At 43.8% G+C, this 15,814-nt stretch overlaps 1 protein-coding gene across 1 annotated transcript in view; it reads right to left on the bottom strand.

Annotated features, from left to right (window-relative positions):
• The window catches only part of SV2C (synaptic vesicle glycoprotein 2C), a 588,766-nt gene that overhangs the window by 260,737 nt on the left and 312,215 nt on the right, over positions 1-15,814 (bottom strand). The window contains exon 3 of the mRNA XM_069223649.1: positions 14,749-14,929. Coding sequence (XP_069079750.1) covers positions 14,749-14,929 — 181 coding nt within the window. The remainder of the gene's footprint in view (positions 1-14,748; positions 14,930-15,814) is intronic.

Below are 15,814 nucleotides of genomic sequence, written 5' to 3' on the forward strand. Positions count from 1 at the left end.
GAGGTAGTCACCACATGGCCTACAGGTGCAGGGAGGACTCCTCTATACCCTGTGTTTGCAGCTTGTTGATCATGCATTGGCTACTGGCCTCTGTGCCTCAACACCCTGTTAAAGGGGCCCACCTGACGCGGTCAGGAGTTTGCATAGACTCCAGTTAGGGAACAGAGGTGCGGGGTGCCACTCCACTTTTGTGGTCATGCAGACACCCTCCATCACCAACGATACCAAAGCTGAGAAACAACTGCTGGGTCCCTAAGAGAACCTCAACCGGCTGAAGTATGCTATTCATTGTCTGATGTGGGGACCGTCTGGGGGGACCTTGTGAGAAGAATGCCCCAAGTTGCCAGCAGCACTCTTGAGACTTTATCTGCTTCTGAATCTGCAGAAGCCGCAAGAAAAAAAAACAGGAGCTTCAAGGCCTGAGAGCTCAGCCCCTCCTCTGCCTCACACGCTTAGGAGCACCCACGCTCACCACAGCTTCTTGTACCTAAAAAGCCCTAACAGGTCTCAGTGTTGTGCCCAATCAGAAGCATTGCCGGTGGCTAGAGCTCCTGACAATGGTAGCCACACGGGCCAAGAAAGACCATTCCCCAAAGGAGATGCTCCCAAAGCTGGCGGGGTCTGTACTTATTGACCGGCTCCCCAGTCTATCCAAGACTCACTACAGGAAAGCGTTGATGTGGAGGACCCAGTAACCTGCTCCTTTCTAGGAGCTTTCTTTGTCTCTCTCTCTCAAAGATGATTTTCAAACGGTCAAAAGAGAGTTATCCCAGAACCTGAAATCAGTCCGCATAGACCTGGCTGAAATAGGCAACAGAGTCTCCACCTTAGAAGCCAACACGTCTAGCAGAAATGAAGAATTTGACAAACTCCAACAAGAAATCATTCACCTCAAAGAGCAACATATTGACCTACAAGTACACGCAGAAGACTTAGAAAACAGAACAAGACATAATAACATTTGTGTTAGAGGGCCCTTATAGTTGTGGAGCGGAGTGATGTGGGGACCTACATCAGAACTCTATTTGCTCAGATCCTAGAGATCCTGGAAACCGACATTCAGCTGGACATGGTGAAAAGAGTGGGCCTCCCACTCTCAACAAACTCTCGCCCGGCTGAGTCTTGGTGTATGTCCATGACTTTCCAATGAAGAAATGATTTAGAGGCAAAACCTTGATGCTGCATCAAGATCTCTCTGCACTTACCCTTCAGAAGAGACAAGACTTTAACCCAGTAATGGCTCATTTGCAAGAGAAGGGCGTATCCTACTCCTGGGGCCATCCATTCCACATGGAAGGGAGGGGCAGCTCTAACAACTCCCCTTTGAGACTGCTGCATGTGAGCTTTTGGGAATCGAACCTGACCCTGATTCAACAGACCTTCAAATTGCAGAGCCAATAGATGCTCCGGATGGCAGAGGAACTCGCCTCCACCCAGAGGCATGCAACCAGATCTCGAGACCATCACCCAAGAGCGAAGCGTCATGCTGGAGACTTACACTGGTGAAACTGATACTCATGGATACAGAAGAGCAACACTCTCACATCACGTCATCAAATACCAGGCCTTTACAGTTCGATAGCGCACATAAAGTACATGGGAAACTCCTTCAAGTGGCAATTGTCTCAGCGATTACACTCAAACATCTCCACACACGATACATTACATATCATCACTCTTAATGTGAATGGCCTTAACAACCCTGTTAAAAGGAGAGGTATCTTTTCCTACCTGGTACCATCTCAAGGAGACATGCATGGTAAGGAGACTGGCATTTCCCATAATCACAGAATGTCCGGCAACAAGGTCATTCCTCAGTACCCAGTGAGACTGCCAGGGTGGCTATCCTGAAGTTCAAGTCTTTTAGTGGGAAGGTAGAGGACAAACTCACTGAAATTAGGGGTAGTCTGTGGGTCTACCAGGTGAGTGTTGGGGTGTACACCCTTATTCTGGGCTCCATCTATGCCCTGCATGAGGGACAGGAACACTTAATTTGAAAAGCTGTAGCCGAAACTACAGCATCCAGGGTGTGGCTAGTTCTCCTTGGGGAGGCCTTAATTTGGTATTCCTTAACAGTATGGAACGCTCTGCGATTCGACAAGGGGGAGTAGGTGAGATTTTGAGTGAGGGAACAAGATGGTTGCAGGAAATGGGGTTACAGGACTTGTGGAGGGCCTCCCATTCACAGTCCTGAGACTACACATTTTACTCTCTTGCACACAACCTACACTCGCCTCAACCACTTATTAGGGACTATTGACTTACAGGGCATGGTAACTGTGATTTACATAGAGCCACACCCCCTTTCCAATCATGTGGCGGTGACACCAGATCTACCACTCCCTCTGAGGACACAATCACACTAGCCATGGCGTCTCTAGGAGACCCTTCTTCAGAGATCTGACATGACTAAGCAAATAGGGAAAGCAATTTGCAACTACTTGACTATTAATGACATAAAGGACACTCCCATTTCACTCTTATGGGATGCTTCCAAGGCAGTCATAAGGGGTGAGTTTCTTGCGATCTCCACAGTTGATAACAAACTGCACCAGGAGAAGCGGGCGCAGCTCCAACAGCAGGTTTGGGAGTTAGAGCACAACCATCACTGTATGTACACTCCCAGGATATGGTGGCAGCTAGAGATCGCCAGAAAACAACTTGTGAGCATAGATATTGCTACAGCATAATTTTCTATCCTACATCTTAAGCACTCCTTCTATGTGGGAGGGAATAACTGTGGTCGATTCCTAGCCAACCGACTAATTGCCCAAAGGCAGACTATGAGGGTTGAGACATTGTTGATCAGTGACGATGCTGTGATTGAGAGGGACAACCTCATTGTTGCCCAGTTCCAGTGCTTTTACGAGGACCTCTACTCGGCACAGGCTAGAGCCTCAGATAATATTAATATATCCTGCATAGCCCACACACACCTCGGCTTATTGCAGTGCAGTCAGATGAACTGACCTGTCCAATTTGAGTGGAGGAAGTAATATCAGTCATAGCTTGCCAGAAACCTCACAAATCACCAGGACCGGATGGCTTCCCAGCCATATTGTACAAGACCTTTTGCAACACACTGGCTCCAATATTAACTTGCCTATTTAACTTCATCTCTAGCCCTCTAACTATGGCTGCATTCATGATGGATGCATCCATAGTCATTATTCCCAAGCCCAGGAAAGGCAAAAGGCAGTGCGGGTCTTATCACCCAATATCTCTCCTCAACATAGATGCTAAGCTGCTTACCAGTATACTAGCAGCATGCCTACATTTGCTAATGCCTGCTTTGATAGCCCTGGATCTGGATCAAGCAAGTTTTGTCCCGTAATGGCAATGTAGCGATAATACTAAGCAAATTCTTCATATAATTGATGAAGCAGGGTGCTCTGAAAGTGAAATCTTACTTCTGGCAATAGACACCAAAAAGGCATTTGATCAAGTAGATTGACACTATAAAAAGGTGACACTCGCTCATTTCGGGATTGGCAACTGGTTTCGTAGCTGGATACTAAGTAGCTATGACCACCCGGGAGTGGCTGTTAGAGTAAACGGTCACACCTCGACCGCCTTTCCCATTTACAGGGGAACAGAGCAAGGGTGCCCATTAACTCCCCTGGTGTTTTTACTATATATGGAGCCCTTTGCCCTAAGGATACAAGACCACCCGAACATCACTGGGGTACGCTTGGGTGGGGAGGAACACACTATCTGCTTGTACATGGACAATGTCATAGCGGCCTTAGATGATCTGTCAACAGCCCTGCTGGCATTCTTGGAGGAGACAGCAAGCTTCGGGGTGTTTCAGGCTTCCAGATCAATGTCCATAATTCCCAGCCCTCAACTTAGTGGTCCCCCACACATAGAAGTGCAGCCCTCCAGCCCTTTCCACATACAATGGTCGTCATCCTCCATCCACTACTTGGGGATCTGACTAGCCTCAATGGTGGCAGACACTGTGACTTTAAACTACCAGAACCTACTTTGGCTTTCGTGGTTAGGTATGCATACATCCATTCACACACAGATCTGCACACACTTTCATACATACACGCAGACACGCATTCACAGAACACAACATACACGCACTCAGACCTCCATACATGCACACACATTCAACACGCAACACACATCTGCATACATGCATGCGCAAACATTAACGCACCACCCCACATACACACAACACTCGCTGCCCTGTTGGAGCACCCACTTACCTGTTTTTTAGGGCATCCTCCAGCAGGAGGGGTAATAATACGGCTGGTGGCGGTCTACTGGCGTGGCGCTGCTGGTGGCAGCAGCTCCACCTTACTGCCATTTGCCGGCATGGCCACAGACAGATTTCTACCATCCTTCTGGCGGAAATCCGGCTGTGGTCATAATATGGCGGACGGCTGTTAGCTGTGGCGACGGTCTTTTTCGCGGCTGTCGCCGAAGCGGTAGGCGTTTTTTACCACCAATGACATAATGAGGGCCATCGTTTTTGCTCTAATTGCAGCTCATTAAACCATTCTAGCACTCTGGGGGCACTGCCACACTCCCTACACACTTGGCGCAGCTACATAGAGTAGGGAACGTTTGGGGTTGTTTTTTTAGTGTTTTATTATACTTCTGGGCTCAGAACATTAACTTGCACTGCTTGTTACCCATTGACTGAGTTCCATAAAATTAAAACAGATTTGAACCATAAATTAGGTAAGTAGTCAATGATGTATAATAGGGAGGGTGATAAATGGAGGAATGGGACGAGTAATAGAGTGGAAAGGAAACATAGGAAAGGAGCAGGGGGAGAGGAGGAGGTGGGATTGAACTGGGGGTGTAGAAAAGAGTAGGAAAATCCAGAGAAAAGTAAATAAAACAGGGTTAGGGGTGGGAGAATAAAGGAATATGGGCAAAAACTGTATATATATATATATCGATCAGATTTGACTTTGAAAGTGGGAGCAAGACTAAGATCCTGTTGTACAATGCAGAGCTATTGGACAGGAGCAGTCTAACTAGGTGTGCCTTTAACAGAAGATGGGAAAAGTTACAAGTTGGTGCTGTTCTGTTTTTCGTTAGGAAGGGAGTTTCAGAAGATTGAAGCTGCTACTGAGAAAATCTGCTGTAGAGCATGAAAAGTATGGAGTAAGGGTGTTTCTAGTGGAACATTTTCTTTGATTTTAAGATTCTTAGTAGGACTGGGGCTCATCCAGTGCTATCCATCTGTGCTGGAGAGAGCCTGTGATAGGGGTAGAAGGAAGCTGCTCCTTAACGGGTGAGGGAGATGGAGTTATTGTCCCGGGAGGCCAGCTGGGTGAATTGAATGTATTTATTTTACTGCCACTAATGCCACCATTCACCAGCCTTTGCTACAAAGTAACTTGTTAGGGGCCCTTTGATATTGGACAGTAACCTTATTTTTGCTCCCTCTTCACTGGCTTTTTTCTCAGTAGTATCTACTTAAGGAACAACCCTTTACTGCAAGCTGTTTGTGTCAGCCTTTCTTGGGACTTACCACTCCCATCCCCTGTTTTTTAGGATGCCTCCCAAAGCAATAGGTAGGGGGTGCTGCCTCCTGAATGTCTTTAGCCCCTCTTCCTAGTCCACAGAAGTTGGGGAGAAAGAGGCTCCAGCCCACTAAGGCCTTGACCATTAAGATGAGTTCTGATGGGCCAGTTCAGGCAGCAGGGGAAGTAGCGGGGGTGGGATGCAATGCCATTTGTTGCACAGACGGTAGCCAAGACCTGCAAGCTGCAATATCAGGGTAAGATTTCGGAGGCAAAACAAGACAAGAGAAGGCCCTGGCAGGAAGCCCCACCACTGAGAATCTAGGGCTGGCAGCAGTGTCTGAAGCATCATCAATGATCCTCTAGAGGCTGGACATCAGCTTTCAACCCCCTTTGAAGAGGACAGCGGCTCCGGTCAATGCTGATGCAATCAGGGTGGCAATTGGCGATGGTGATGTCAATGGAGCTATAGCTGTGCAGCAAACACTGACTTAGGCTTCTGCTTTACAGGAACCTCCTGAGGCTCTTTTTTGTTCTCAGATACAGAGAGTCTATCTGATTCCAAATCCAAAGAGCATGAGCTTGTTGGCAGTGACGCAATTACCAGTTTTACAGAGTGGCTGACTGTTAAGGATAATAAAGTGGTTCTTTTACAAGTACCCAAATTGAGAAACCTGGTAACACTAGGGGACACTTGATCCTATACCAATGTTTGAGGAAGAACTTCTTTAAAGAACCCAATGGTATAGAGCTTACTCCTAGAAATACATCTGGAGTCGGTTAGTTCCCCAGCATTGCCGGGGGGTTCCCAGTTAATACCAGCTGTCGGTGGAGAGGCAGCGGATTCTTCCAGGTCACCTTCTGTGGCTGTGAGTGAACCTGCTTCCCCACCTTGTTAGCTATCTACAGCCTTCTACTGTAGCATAGGGAAGAGTATTGTAAGGATTCTCTCACCCTGAAAACTGCACATCTTAAGACACAAGTTATCTTGAAAAAACTTTCAAGGGATATGGAGATTCTTCACACACATCTTGGTAAAGTGGAATCAACTCAAGTGACTTTGCAGGCATCAGTGGCAGAGGCCAAGATGGATTTGCGGAAGCACAAATCTCAGTTGGTCACTCTGTCATCTAGGGTAGAAGAATTGGAAAATTGATCCTGGTGGAACAATCGTAGGGTGCTTGGTATCCCTAAACAAATTGAGGGAGACAATCTCCAAGGCCATATTATACATCTCTTCAGGGAGGCCTTTCCTAAATTAAATGACTGGGTCACGGATGACATGATTTAGAGGGCTCACCACTTTCATTTTTATCCACCTATGAGGGCCAACAACTCGCTATCAATGGGCTATTCTGATCTATGTGGGGAACTTTCTGTTGAGCCAAGAAATCTTCCAGGCGGCCTGGCCTAGGTCACCAATCAAAGTTTGTTGGGTCGAGTTTATTGTTTGCTTGGATTTTTGCCACAAGACTGTGGTCAGGCGATGGCAGCTTTTAGAACATATTTCTGCTCTCCGAAACCTTCGGGCATTGGTATCACTAATGGAACCTGCTACCTTGAGGTGTTAAATACAAGGGTGAAGTGCATTTTTTGCTTTGATGCTCTAAAAGTTACTCTTGCAACAATGGCAGTCAAGGTAGTAAGGTGTTATTGGCAGTTTAACCAGTAGTGTCTTTGTTAATTGATTATGTCCTTTCTTGATGCAATTTAATCATTAATCATGCGCTGTATTGTAAGGTATTGTAATGTCTTCTTGCCCAAGCTTTCTTGTTATGTGCAGGGGTATGGTAAGGTGAGGCTCAGTCACTTAGGGTTCTCTTATTGTTTTGTTTTCTTTCTTGTTTTTTCTCTTTTTGTACATTTTAGCTAGGCCCTCTCAGGGGAGTGGAGGGGCTCTGCTTCCCACAGTACCTTGCTATGGTGCTTATTTTTCTGTATCACAGAAGGGTGGGGTGGGGTGAAATGGGGTGGAGACTGCCCTTGAATGGGCCTTGGTTTGGAGGGGTGGGGATGTAGGTGGGGTTAGGGTGGAGAGAGATTTTCACAGGGGTATGAGGGCAGGGCACATCAGTGTTATGGGTGATTGCAGTACACTAAGGAGTAGGTGCGGACAAGGGTTGTGTCAAGAGTTGTGGGGGAAATAGAAACATTTGGAGAAACCTAGCAGTCACTTGCTCACATTTAGTAGATGTTTGTTGAGGGATCTGTCATTTTCATCTGGTCTAAGTTGCATCTGGTTTAGAATCGATCTTCATGATAACTAATAGTGCTAACCAACATATACACATTCCTTCCTGGAATGTAAATGGGATTAAGACACCCCATAAGTGTAGGTTAATCAAGGAGGAACTCTTTCATTCATGTCCGCGTATTGTTTGCCTGCAGGAGACTCATCTCACTAATTGGGAAGTTCCACTTTTAAAGGACTTGGGGTATTCTGTGCTGCCTACTTTTCTTCTATTCAGAGGTGTGTTGCTCTCCTGGTACGTGATAATCACTGGACTATGGGGTGTATATGCTGGATTCTAATGGTCTGACTTACCGTGATCATTACCGAGGGAAAAATCCAATCAACCATGTGCATTGTTTATGATCCTACTTAATATGATCCTACAGTTTTTAATGACTCCTTGTTCAGCTCCATCAGTGGCCTGATCCATTGATACTTTGTGGTGACTTTAATGTCACTCTTTATCCTGGCCTTGACTCTTCAGGCTGTGGGCATCAGAGTATGGTTCCCAAGGCAAAGCGACATCTGAAGGTCGTTTTGTGACAGCTAATGAGTTCCTATCAGCTGGTTGATCTCTGATGGACATGTCCCCCCCAGGGAGCCTGAGTTTAATTACTACTTCTCCCCTCACTTTTCATGTTCATGGATTGACATGTTTCTTGTTAGTCATTTTATATTACCCTTCCTTTGTACTCAGTTGGATCTTAGTGCAATCTCCAATCATAGTTCACTGTCTTTGCTTTTCCAGTGGAAAAATCTTCTCAGTCTCGTCAGTCTCAGATATGGATCTTTGATATGAGGCTCTTAATTGACGATGAACACATTCGTTTTTGGAGTTTTATGTTACCTCTGCCTCCTCTAGTGTTCTGGGAGACACTTAAAGTCTACTGCAGGGGGTATACTATGACATACTCCTCTTATCATACAAAGGAGCAGGATAAGGCGGATTCATACATTCGTCTTCCCTCAGTCACATGGAATCTCGTTTGGCACAGAGTGTAATCAGTCAGGACAGAGGAAGTCTTCTGTCAATCCTTGTTCAATTCACTATTGGCCAGGCCACTCTGGAGGAGACTTTGGAACCAGTCAGTTAAGAACATTCAAGCTAAATGTCTAACGACTTTTGAAAATAATGAAGAGAAGAGGTGATACTATCTTTCCAGATTAAGGATAGAGTCAGCCAAACAGTATTCAGAAAGTTCTTAATGGCCAGTGGGAACTGGTTAATGATCCAGCACTCATCCAGGAAGAATTCCAGGGGTTTTATCTGAGGCTGTATTTGGAGGACAGTTTTCCCTCAAAAGATACTATTGATAAATTTATTGGTAGGCATTATCATCAAGAACTGATGGGGACTCAGCGTTCTAGCTAGGAGATCCAATCACACTGCTGAGGTTACGTTTACAGTCAATCAACTAGCCAGGGAGGAAAGTGTATGGGCCTGATCAAATCCCCCTTGAGCTTTACATAACTTTCTTACATATTCTCACCCCTCTTCTGTGTGATCTTTTTAATTCATTTGAATCTTTGGGACAGGAGCATAAATCTTGGTCCGAAACTACTATTGTCATCTTCCGTAAGAAGGGGAAAGACCCTAAGCTGTGTGGGTTATATCGACCGATTTCATTAATCAATGTTGCCTCAAAAATCTACACTTTGATCTTGGCCAATAGGTTATCTTCCGTGATTTCAGGTTTGGTGATGAGAACCAGCATGGATTTATACCAGGTAGAGATAACATTGTTCATGTCAATGTGGCTAATACTGCATTAGATTTTGGGTGCAGTGAAGGGGGCACGGTCAGAATGGTAATGTTAGATGCAGAAAGGGCATTTGACCACGTCTCCTGGGCTTTTCTCTGGGCAGTAATGGGTGCCTGTGGTTTTGGACCAAGGGTTATCAGCTGGGTACAACAATTGTACAATGGTTTGATGGCCAGGGTTTTTTGTTCCGGTACTCTCTTGTACTCTATAACAATTCACCAGTTGTACTCGGCAATGGTGCTCTCTATCACCTCAGGGCATTTGCATTATAGATTGAGCCGTATATTCTATCCTTAAAAGGCGCTGAAGGTATTCGTCCACTACGTATGCATCAGCTTGAGCTCACGGTCCTATACTATGCGGACAATGTGGCTATTTTGACTTCCTCCTTGGATCCCGCTTAGTAAACAATAGATGCAATTGCAAGTCAGTTTGGGGATAAACTTTACATTGATAAGACTCAGGTTCTGAGTAATTTCTCTAGTATGGAGCTAGATAGGCTTTGGGTACGGTCACCAACATATCTCGAGGTTCAGGTATCATTAAAAATTGAATAAATAATTGAGCTTAATTATGGTGAAATCTTTTTGAGAAGGACAGAAACCTATAATGAGTGGAACAGGTTACATCTGGGGATAATCTTATGAAAATTATAATTTGACTTCGCTAGCTCTAACTTTTTTGGTGTATACCTCTCTTTAGCCTCAAAACTTTTTGCAGCATCTTGGCAGAAATGTATTTTATTCGGAAACCTATATCCAAGATATAGCTTCTCCATCTGACTCAGGCAAGTGGGGGTTTCTCCCTACCTGATCTTTGTGTTTCCTACCTAGCCACATTTATGTCTAGATTAATAACGGTGCTTGACAGAGAACCATGATTTCTGGGGCACTCATTCCTAGAGTATCTACCTTGAGGTGATCATTTTGCCCCTTGGGTCAGTATTATCGACACAAACTATTTTAAAAGGACTAAATTTAATACCTTTCAAGTGTATCACTCCATCTGGTCTTATTTGAAAAACATAGTACCGAATAGCACTTTGTACAATAACTACACATATTTGGGATGTAATCCTAACCTGCCTCAGCAAGTGCATTGGGCTTTTTGGAATGTTGGGAAGGCTTCAATCTTGTTACATTAGGGCAACTATTTGAGTGTGTCTCTTTTGAGATTTTGCGGCAACAGCTCTCCCTCCCTTTTGCTGGTTTCTTCCGGTACCTTTAGGTCTGGCATATTTTACGTAAGATAAATGTGGAAGGTGTCTGTTGCACCTCAAGTCGTTTTTCTGGATTTCCTGATAAACAGCCCCCTTAAGGGAAGCATTTGTCTTGCTTACAGAATGATTTATTTGGCTCAAGTGGGGGAGAGGACCGACTTCTTCAGTCTAAGGCAGATAAGTGGAGCCAGCAGCTTGGTGTGGGGATAACTACAGAGGATATTAAGCACCATAATCTACTGGTGCATCGTGTCTTGAATGTTTTGAGGGTTAAAGCACATCACTTTAAGTTTATAAACAATCTTTATTTTATGCCCTAGTGCCTTTCTACTATGAAGAGTAGACAAGATACAAAATGTTTTCGGTGTATGGCCGAGCAGGTGGAGGCAGTGCATATCTTTGTCGTCTGCCCATTCGTTAAATCTCATTGGGATTAAATTATGAGGAAGCTGAAACGGATCTTTCTAGCTAATGTGGTATGGGATCCTAAGCTACTCGTATCAGGATATGCTCCAGTGGTTCCATCTCACTTGGAGGGGATTTTTTTTTCAATATACTTGGCAAGATTAATGTTGGCCCAACACTGGCTTCTTAAGGTGGCCCCAAACACTATACTGCGGTGGTACAAATTCTTGAACATTGTTTTTCTTGAAATTGCCTTACCATGAGGAGCGGGCTAGGCAGAATCTGGGATTGGCTGTGGCCAATGCTTATTAATTTTCAGCCCGTTTAAGACTGGTCATGATCTTTTATTGGTAGAATTTCTTTACTCTGCAATGGCATGTTTATGATATGCACCCAGTATTTTGTTTTATTCTCATTGTTGCTGTATTTTGTTTTATGGCTTTTACATTTCTTGAATGATGACCTACGTGTGTTTTAGGTGTGATTTGTTTTCTTTCGATGCTTGTGTGCATCCTTTGTGCAATTAAAATCTAGTCCAATAAAAATAATAAAAAAATATTCTTAGTTCTTCCTGAGATCTTGATTAGGTTGGTTCAATAGAGAAGGGCTTTGGAATAATTGATTTGTGGACAGACAACCCATCTTCAAACTGATTTTGGCATCAATAGGAAGTCAGTGCCATTCAGTGAGTATGGGGAAGAGGTGATCAAATTTCTTGGTAGAGAAAAACAGTGGCGTACAAGCCAATCTTTTAGTGGCATATGGGTGGCTTGCAATATCACAGTTAGAATCGCATTACCAACGTTCAGAGGAGAAAGAATCAGAGCATGCATAGCAGTTGTCTAACGTTTCCAATTAAATGTTGTCAATGTTCCACATTCACGTCTGCATCCTTTGTAATTCTTTGTAATTCTTTTCTTTTGGTCAACTATGCTTCTGTGATATTGTCCTTTTTTTTAGGGGCGAGCGCAAAGCGCTCCGTCCCCGGTAGTAATCTCTCTTTGGGCTTCCAACCACACCCATGTCACGTCAGTCACTTTCATTGGTTCGTGGGCTTGCTTTTTAAAATCCGCTTACATTCATTTGTGAAAGGCATGCATATGTCATGACTTTTCCGGTGTTTAGCCCACCTACACAGCACTGGTAAACTACTAAAAACATACGAGGCTCGATGTTTTCAGCATGGTTTCCGGACTACTTTATCTGTTTATTTTCCACGCAGCGCGATCGCGCTGGGATTTACATAGTTGGATCGCGCTGCATTTTTTTTCTTTTAATTTCTGTGGCAAGAAAAGTCCGGTTAGGAGTTTACAACGCTAAGAGCTCTAATTCGAGCAAATGCGAGACCCGTTGCATTGAAAATGCTTGTTCACATTTGATTTCATTTGTACTACTGGGCATTTTAGCCACTCAAATCATCTTTATTTTGAACTCAGTAGAGGTGCTAACACTGTCAGTGAGCACAGTCCCAAGTGATAGTGAGCCCGGAACTGTTCATTCTCTTTTCTAGAATTGGGGGATACACTTCAAGTGTGATGGTTGTCCTAATTGATTATCTGTGTTTTTACCCTGGGTCGGATCCGGACTCATGTATCATTATTGCATTTTCTGTGCACAGTTCTACTTGAGAATACTACTTATAGTTGTGGGGCTAACATTTATAGAAATAATAAGTGGAGAGGAGCACAAACGTGTCTAGTTGCACAACACATGCTCCATGCTCCATGCCACACAAGCTGTCATTTTTAATGGAGGTTATTTTATCTCGTGGCTCAGGCCAGGTTGAGAAATACATGTTACAGGATGTGTAATCTCCCCTGTTCACATCACTCTAACGTACTTGTTATCAGCAGCAGGCAAGCATCGTACAGAAAGTCAGAAGTGCCAAATGGTTGGTGAGTTATAGGACACTATATTGAGGTTGTTAATATTGACCTACAAAAATAGACCATCCACTACATTATCTTCAACTTCATCATTATTACATTTTGTATTGTTAGCTCCACATCCTCTTACACTATATTTACCTTGCAGCTTTGTGGTTAGGGCCATGTAGAGGATGCAGTATTTTTGTTAGATGAAATAGCGCATGAAATATAGTGGGAGGTTATTTGCCTCAAAATGCATAAAAACAATCCATAACAAAATAATTACTGTGATGAACTGAACAATTTATTGTATTCCAGTGCTCTCAGCACCATCACTGAATGCTTCTCACCATGCTGCTGCATCATATGAATTTTTGTTTTACTCCAGTCTATACATCAGGTAGCCTCGTTTTTTAATTGTTCTTTGTGTATATCTTCAAATCTAGGATCCTATATCGTCTTCTACCTTCTTTTACCTATGTTCTTGTTTTTCTTGTTTGTATTGAAGCTGGCAGTGACATTACATTTACTCTGCTTGGTGATGCGCAGTTTTACTTTATATGAGAGACCGCTAATTGTCCCTGCACCACGCAACTCTCCTCTGGCTTCATTATTTTAGGTGATTCCCTTTGCTTATTGTTGAAACCAGGATGGCTCCTTTGCTTTAGGAAAGATGGAGGTCACTTTCAAATTCATCTGTTTTTGTCATCGCTCTATAAAGTTTCATGTGCAAAGGTGCAAATCTCAGCAACACACTTCTTAACTGCCCCCTATGGTTACATTTAAACGAACTTACAACAACATGTATTAAAACCTTGTGCTCGATGGCATTGCTTTCTATTTATAAGTATCAGCCTAGAACCATTTATTTTCTCCCGCATATTTCTAAATTAAACCTTCAGAACCAATGATTGTGAGTTTCGTGCCTATCATTGTTCGTACTTCAATTTTAAAGCAGAAGCTGTTCCTATTGGTAGTCACAAGTCCTACAGCACTTCTCCGTGCTTGCAATTATTCGTGCTGGTCTCCGCTTGTAGAGCAGATGCATCTTGCTACAGTAAACTGATCTTGGCCGCCATCTTTAATAGGGACAGCAAGCCCAGCTTGTAAGAAAACAAACTGATATGTGCCTATGTTATTGTGCAGTACAGCTTTATGTGAAACTCCTAAAGGTAAATTACTCAATACATGTCAAAGTCCCAGATTTGAAATCACTTATGATTAATATGTTAAACCTGTGAGTTCTGTAGGACTGCTACATATTAATAAGTATGGTTTATATAAGTGTGTTTATGTGTGTCTTACATATCTGTGTATTTGTCAAGCCTACCTAATCTTAACCTGGTTCATATAGCTCTATGGTGTACAAAAGAGCAATTGTTTTTTTCAGATTCTTCCATGCAGTCTGTCAGTGCCCTGTGTCTGCTTAGATATAGGCATCATCTCTTCACACTCCCATCTTAAAAGGCTAGGGTAAGAACAGGCATTGTCCAAAGGCTTGGTCAAGCGCTGAGACCAGCATCGCCTCATTTCTCTGACCTTTCTACAAGTCTGTCGCACTCTACCCGCTAAATTTGAGAGAGATAGTATGATACATGAGTCACGAGGTCCGCACCATCTTCTGAGACCAGGTACAAAAGTTCTAAAGTTAATTCACACTTACTGTGTGCTCTGTCAGTAAACACTGCGTAAGAGGTACAGCTGGAGAGGAATACTGCAGAGATAGCAATTCAAAGCCAAGGAAAGTAGCAGAGAAATCAGAAACTCTTACCCAAATCCAGAAAGCAAGCGACAGAAGAGAAAGAAACCATAGCCCTGGACAAATGATGAAAGGAAGGCAAAGAATCCATTGACAGACATACAAATCAGAAGGGACTGTCTCCTTCCCACCTTGTCAGCTAGGCCGCCCCAGAAGAACGCGCCCACCATCATTCCAAGGTACACTATGCTCCCTGAAAAAGAAAAGAAAAGAAAAACGAAAAAAACATTATTTTTTAAGCAAATCATCAATAGACAATCAAGCAAAAGCAGCAACTGGAATTTTAAAAAATAAATATTTTTCTCAAGACTGGCGAAAAGAGCAATGGCTGCTCATTTGTTTGTATTCACCGGGGCAGAATTATAGCATCTAGTAGCTTACAATATCCCAGAAATCAGGAGTTACTCCACAATCGATGCGCAACATATCCCATCTGTGTTAACAAAGTGGGCGCTGTTATCAGACAGGCATGGGGCATCTGCTTCAAAGAGATCGTACAGTAGAGTCCAACAATGTGGGTGAATTAGAATGTGTCTTTTGTTGAAGGGGGGCTTTTTCATCTGGTGCAGGTGTGAACACCCCCTCCCCACTGCAGCATCCATTCTCCCAAAGAAACTGCTTTCAGATCATGGGCGTCAATAGAGCAGGATTGTTGATGAGCGCTTACTGGTTGGTGTGATGTGAGGATCACACACAGTAGACACTCTAAAGGTTCCTACTTTCATGCTTTATAGTTCAGGTTTTGTCAGCAGTGCTGGAAATGGGCCGGTGGTGTCAGTCTATTTGTACCAGTGTTTTTATTTTTTCCCAAAGACGACATGCAGACCCAACTTAAAATATCTGTAAAATGTTTAAAGGTACCTCAGTAGAGAGGCTTGCTAAAGTAGGAGTAGCAGTAGTCACAGCAGCAGGGAAGTGCTATGGAAATCCGTCTCTTCATCACCAGGGTTCCAGCTAGGACCAGGTTAAGGTTGTAGGCCACTTTTTCCCCATACATTGTGTGTAAGCGTGTATGCAAAGTGCTGGATCCAGCAAGGGAAAGTCCTTTAGAGCCAATGGTAAGCCAAGGTTTGGGAGA

This window comes from Pleurodeles waltl, chromosome 1_1 (genome assembly GCF_031143425.1).
Source record: "Pleurodeles waltl isolate 20211129_DDA chromosome 1_1, aPleWal1.hap1.20221129, whole genome shotgun sequence".
Lineage (NCBI taxonomy): Eukaryota > Metazoa > Chordata > Amphibia > Caudata > Salamandridae > Pleurodeles > Pleurodeles waltl.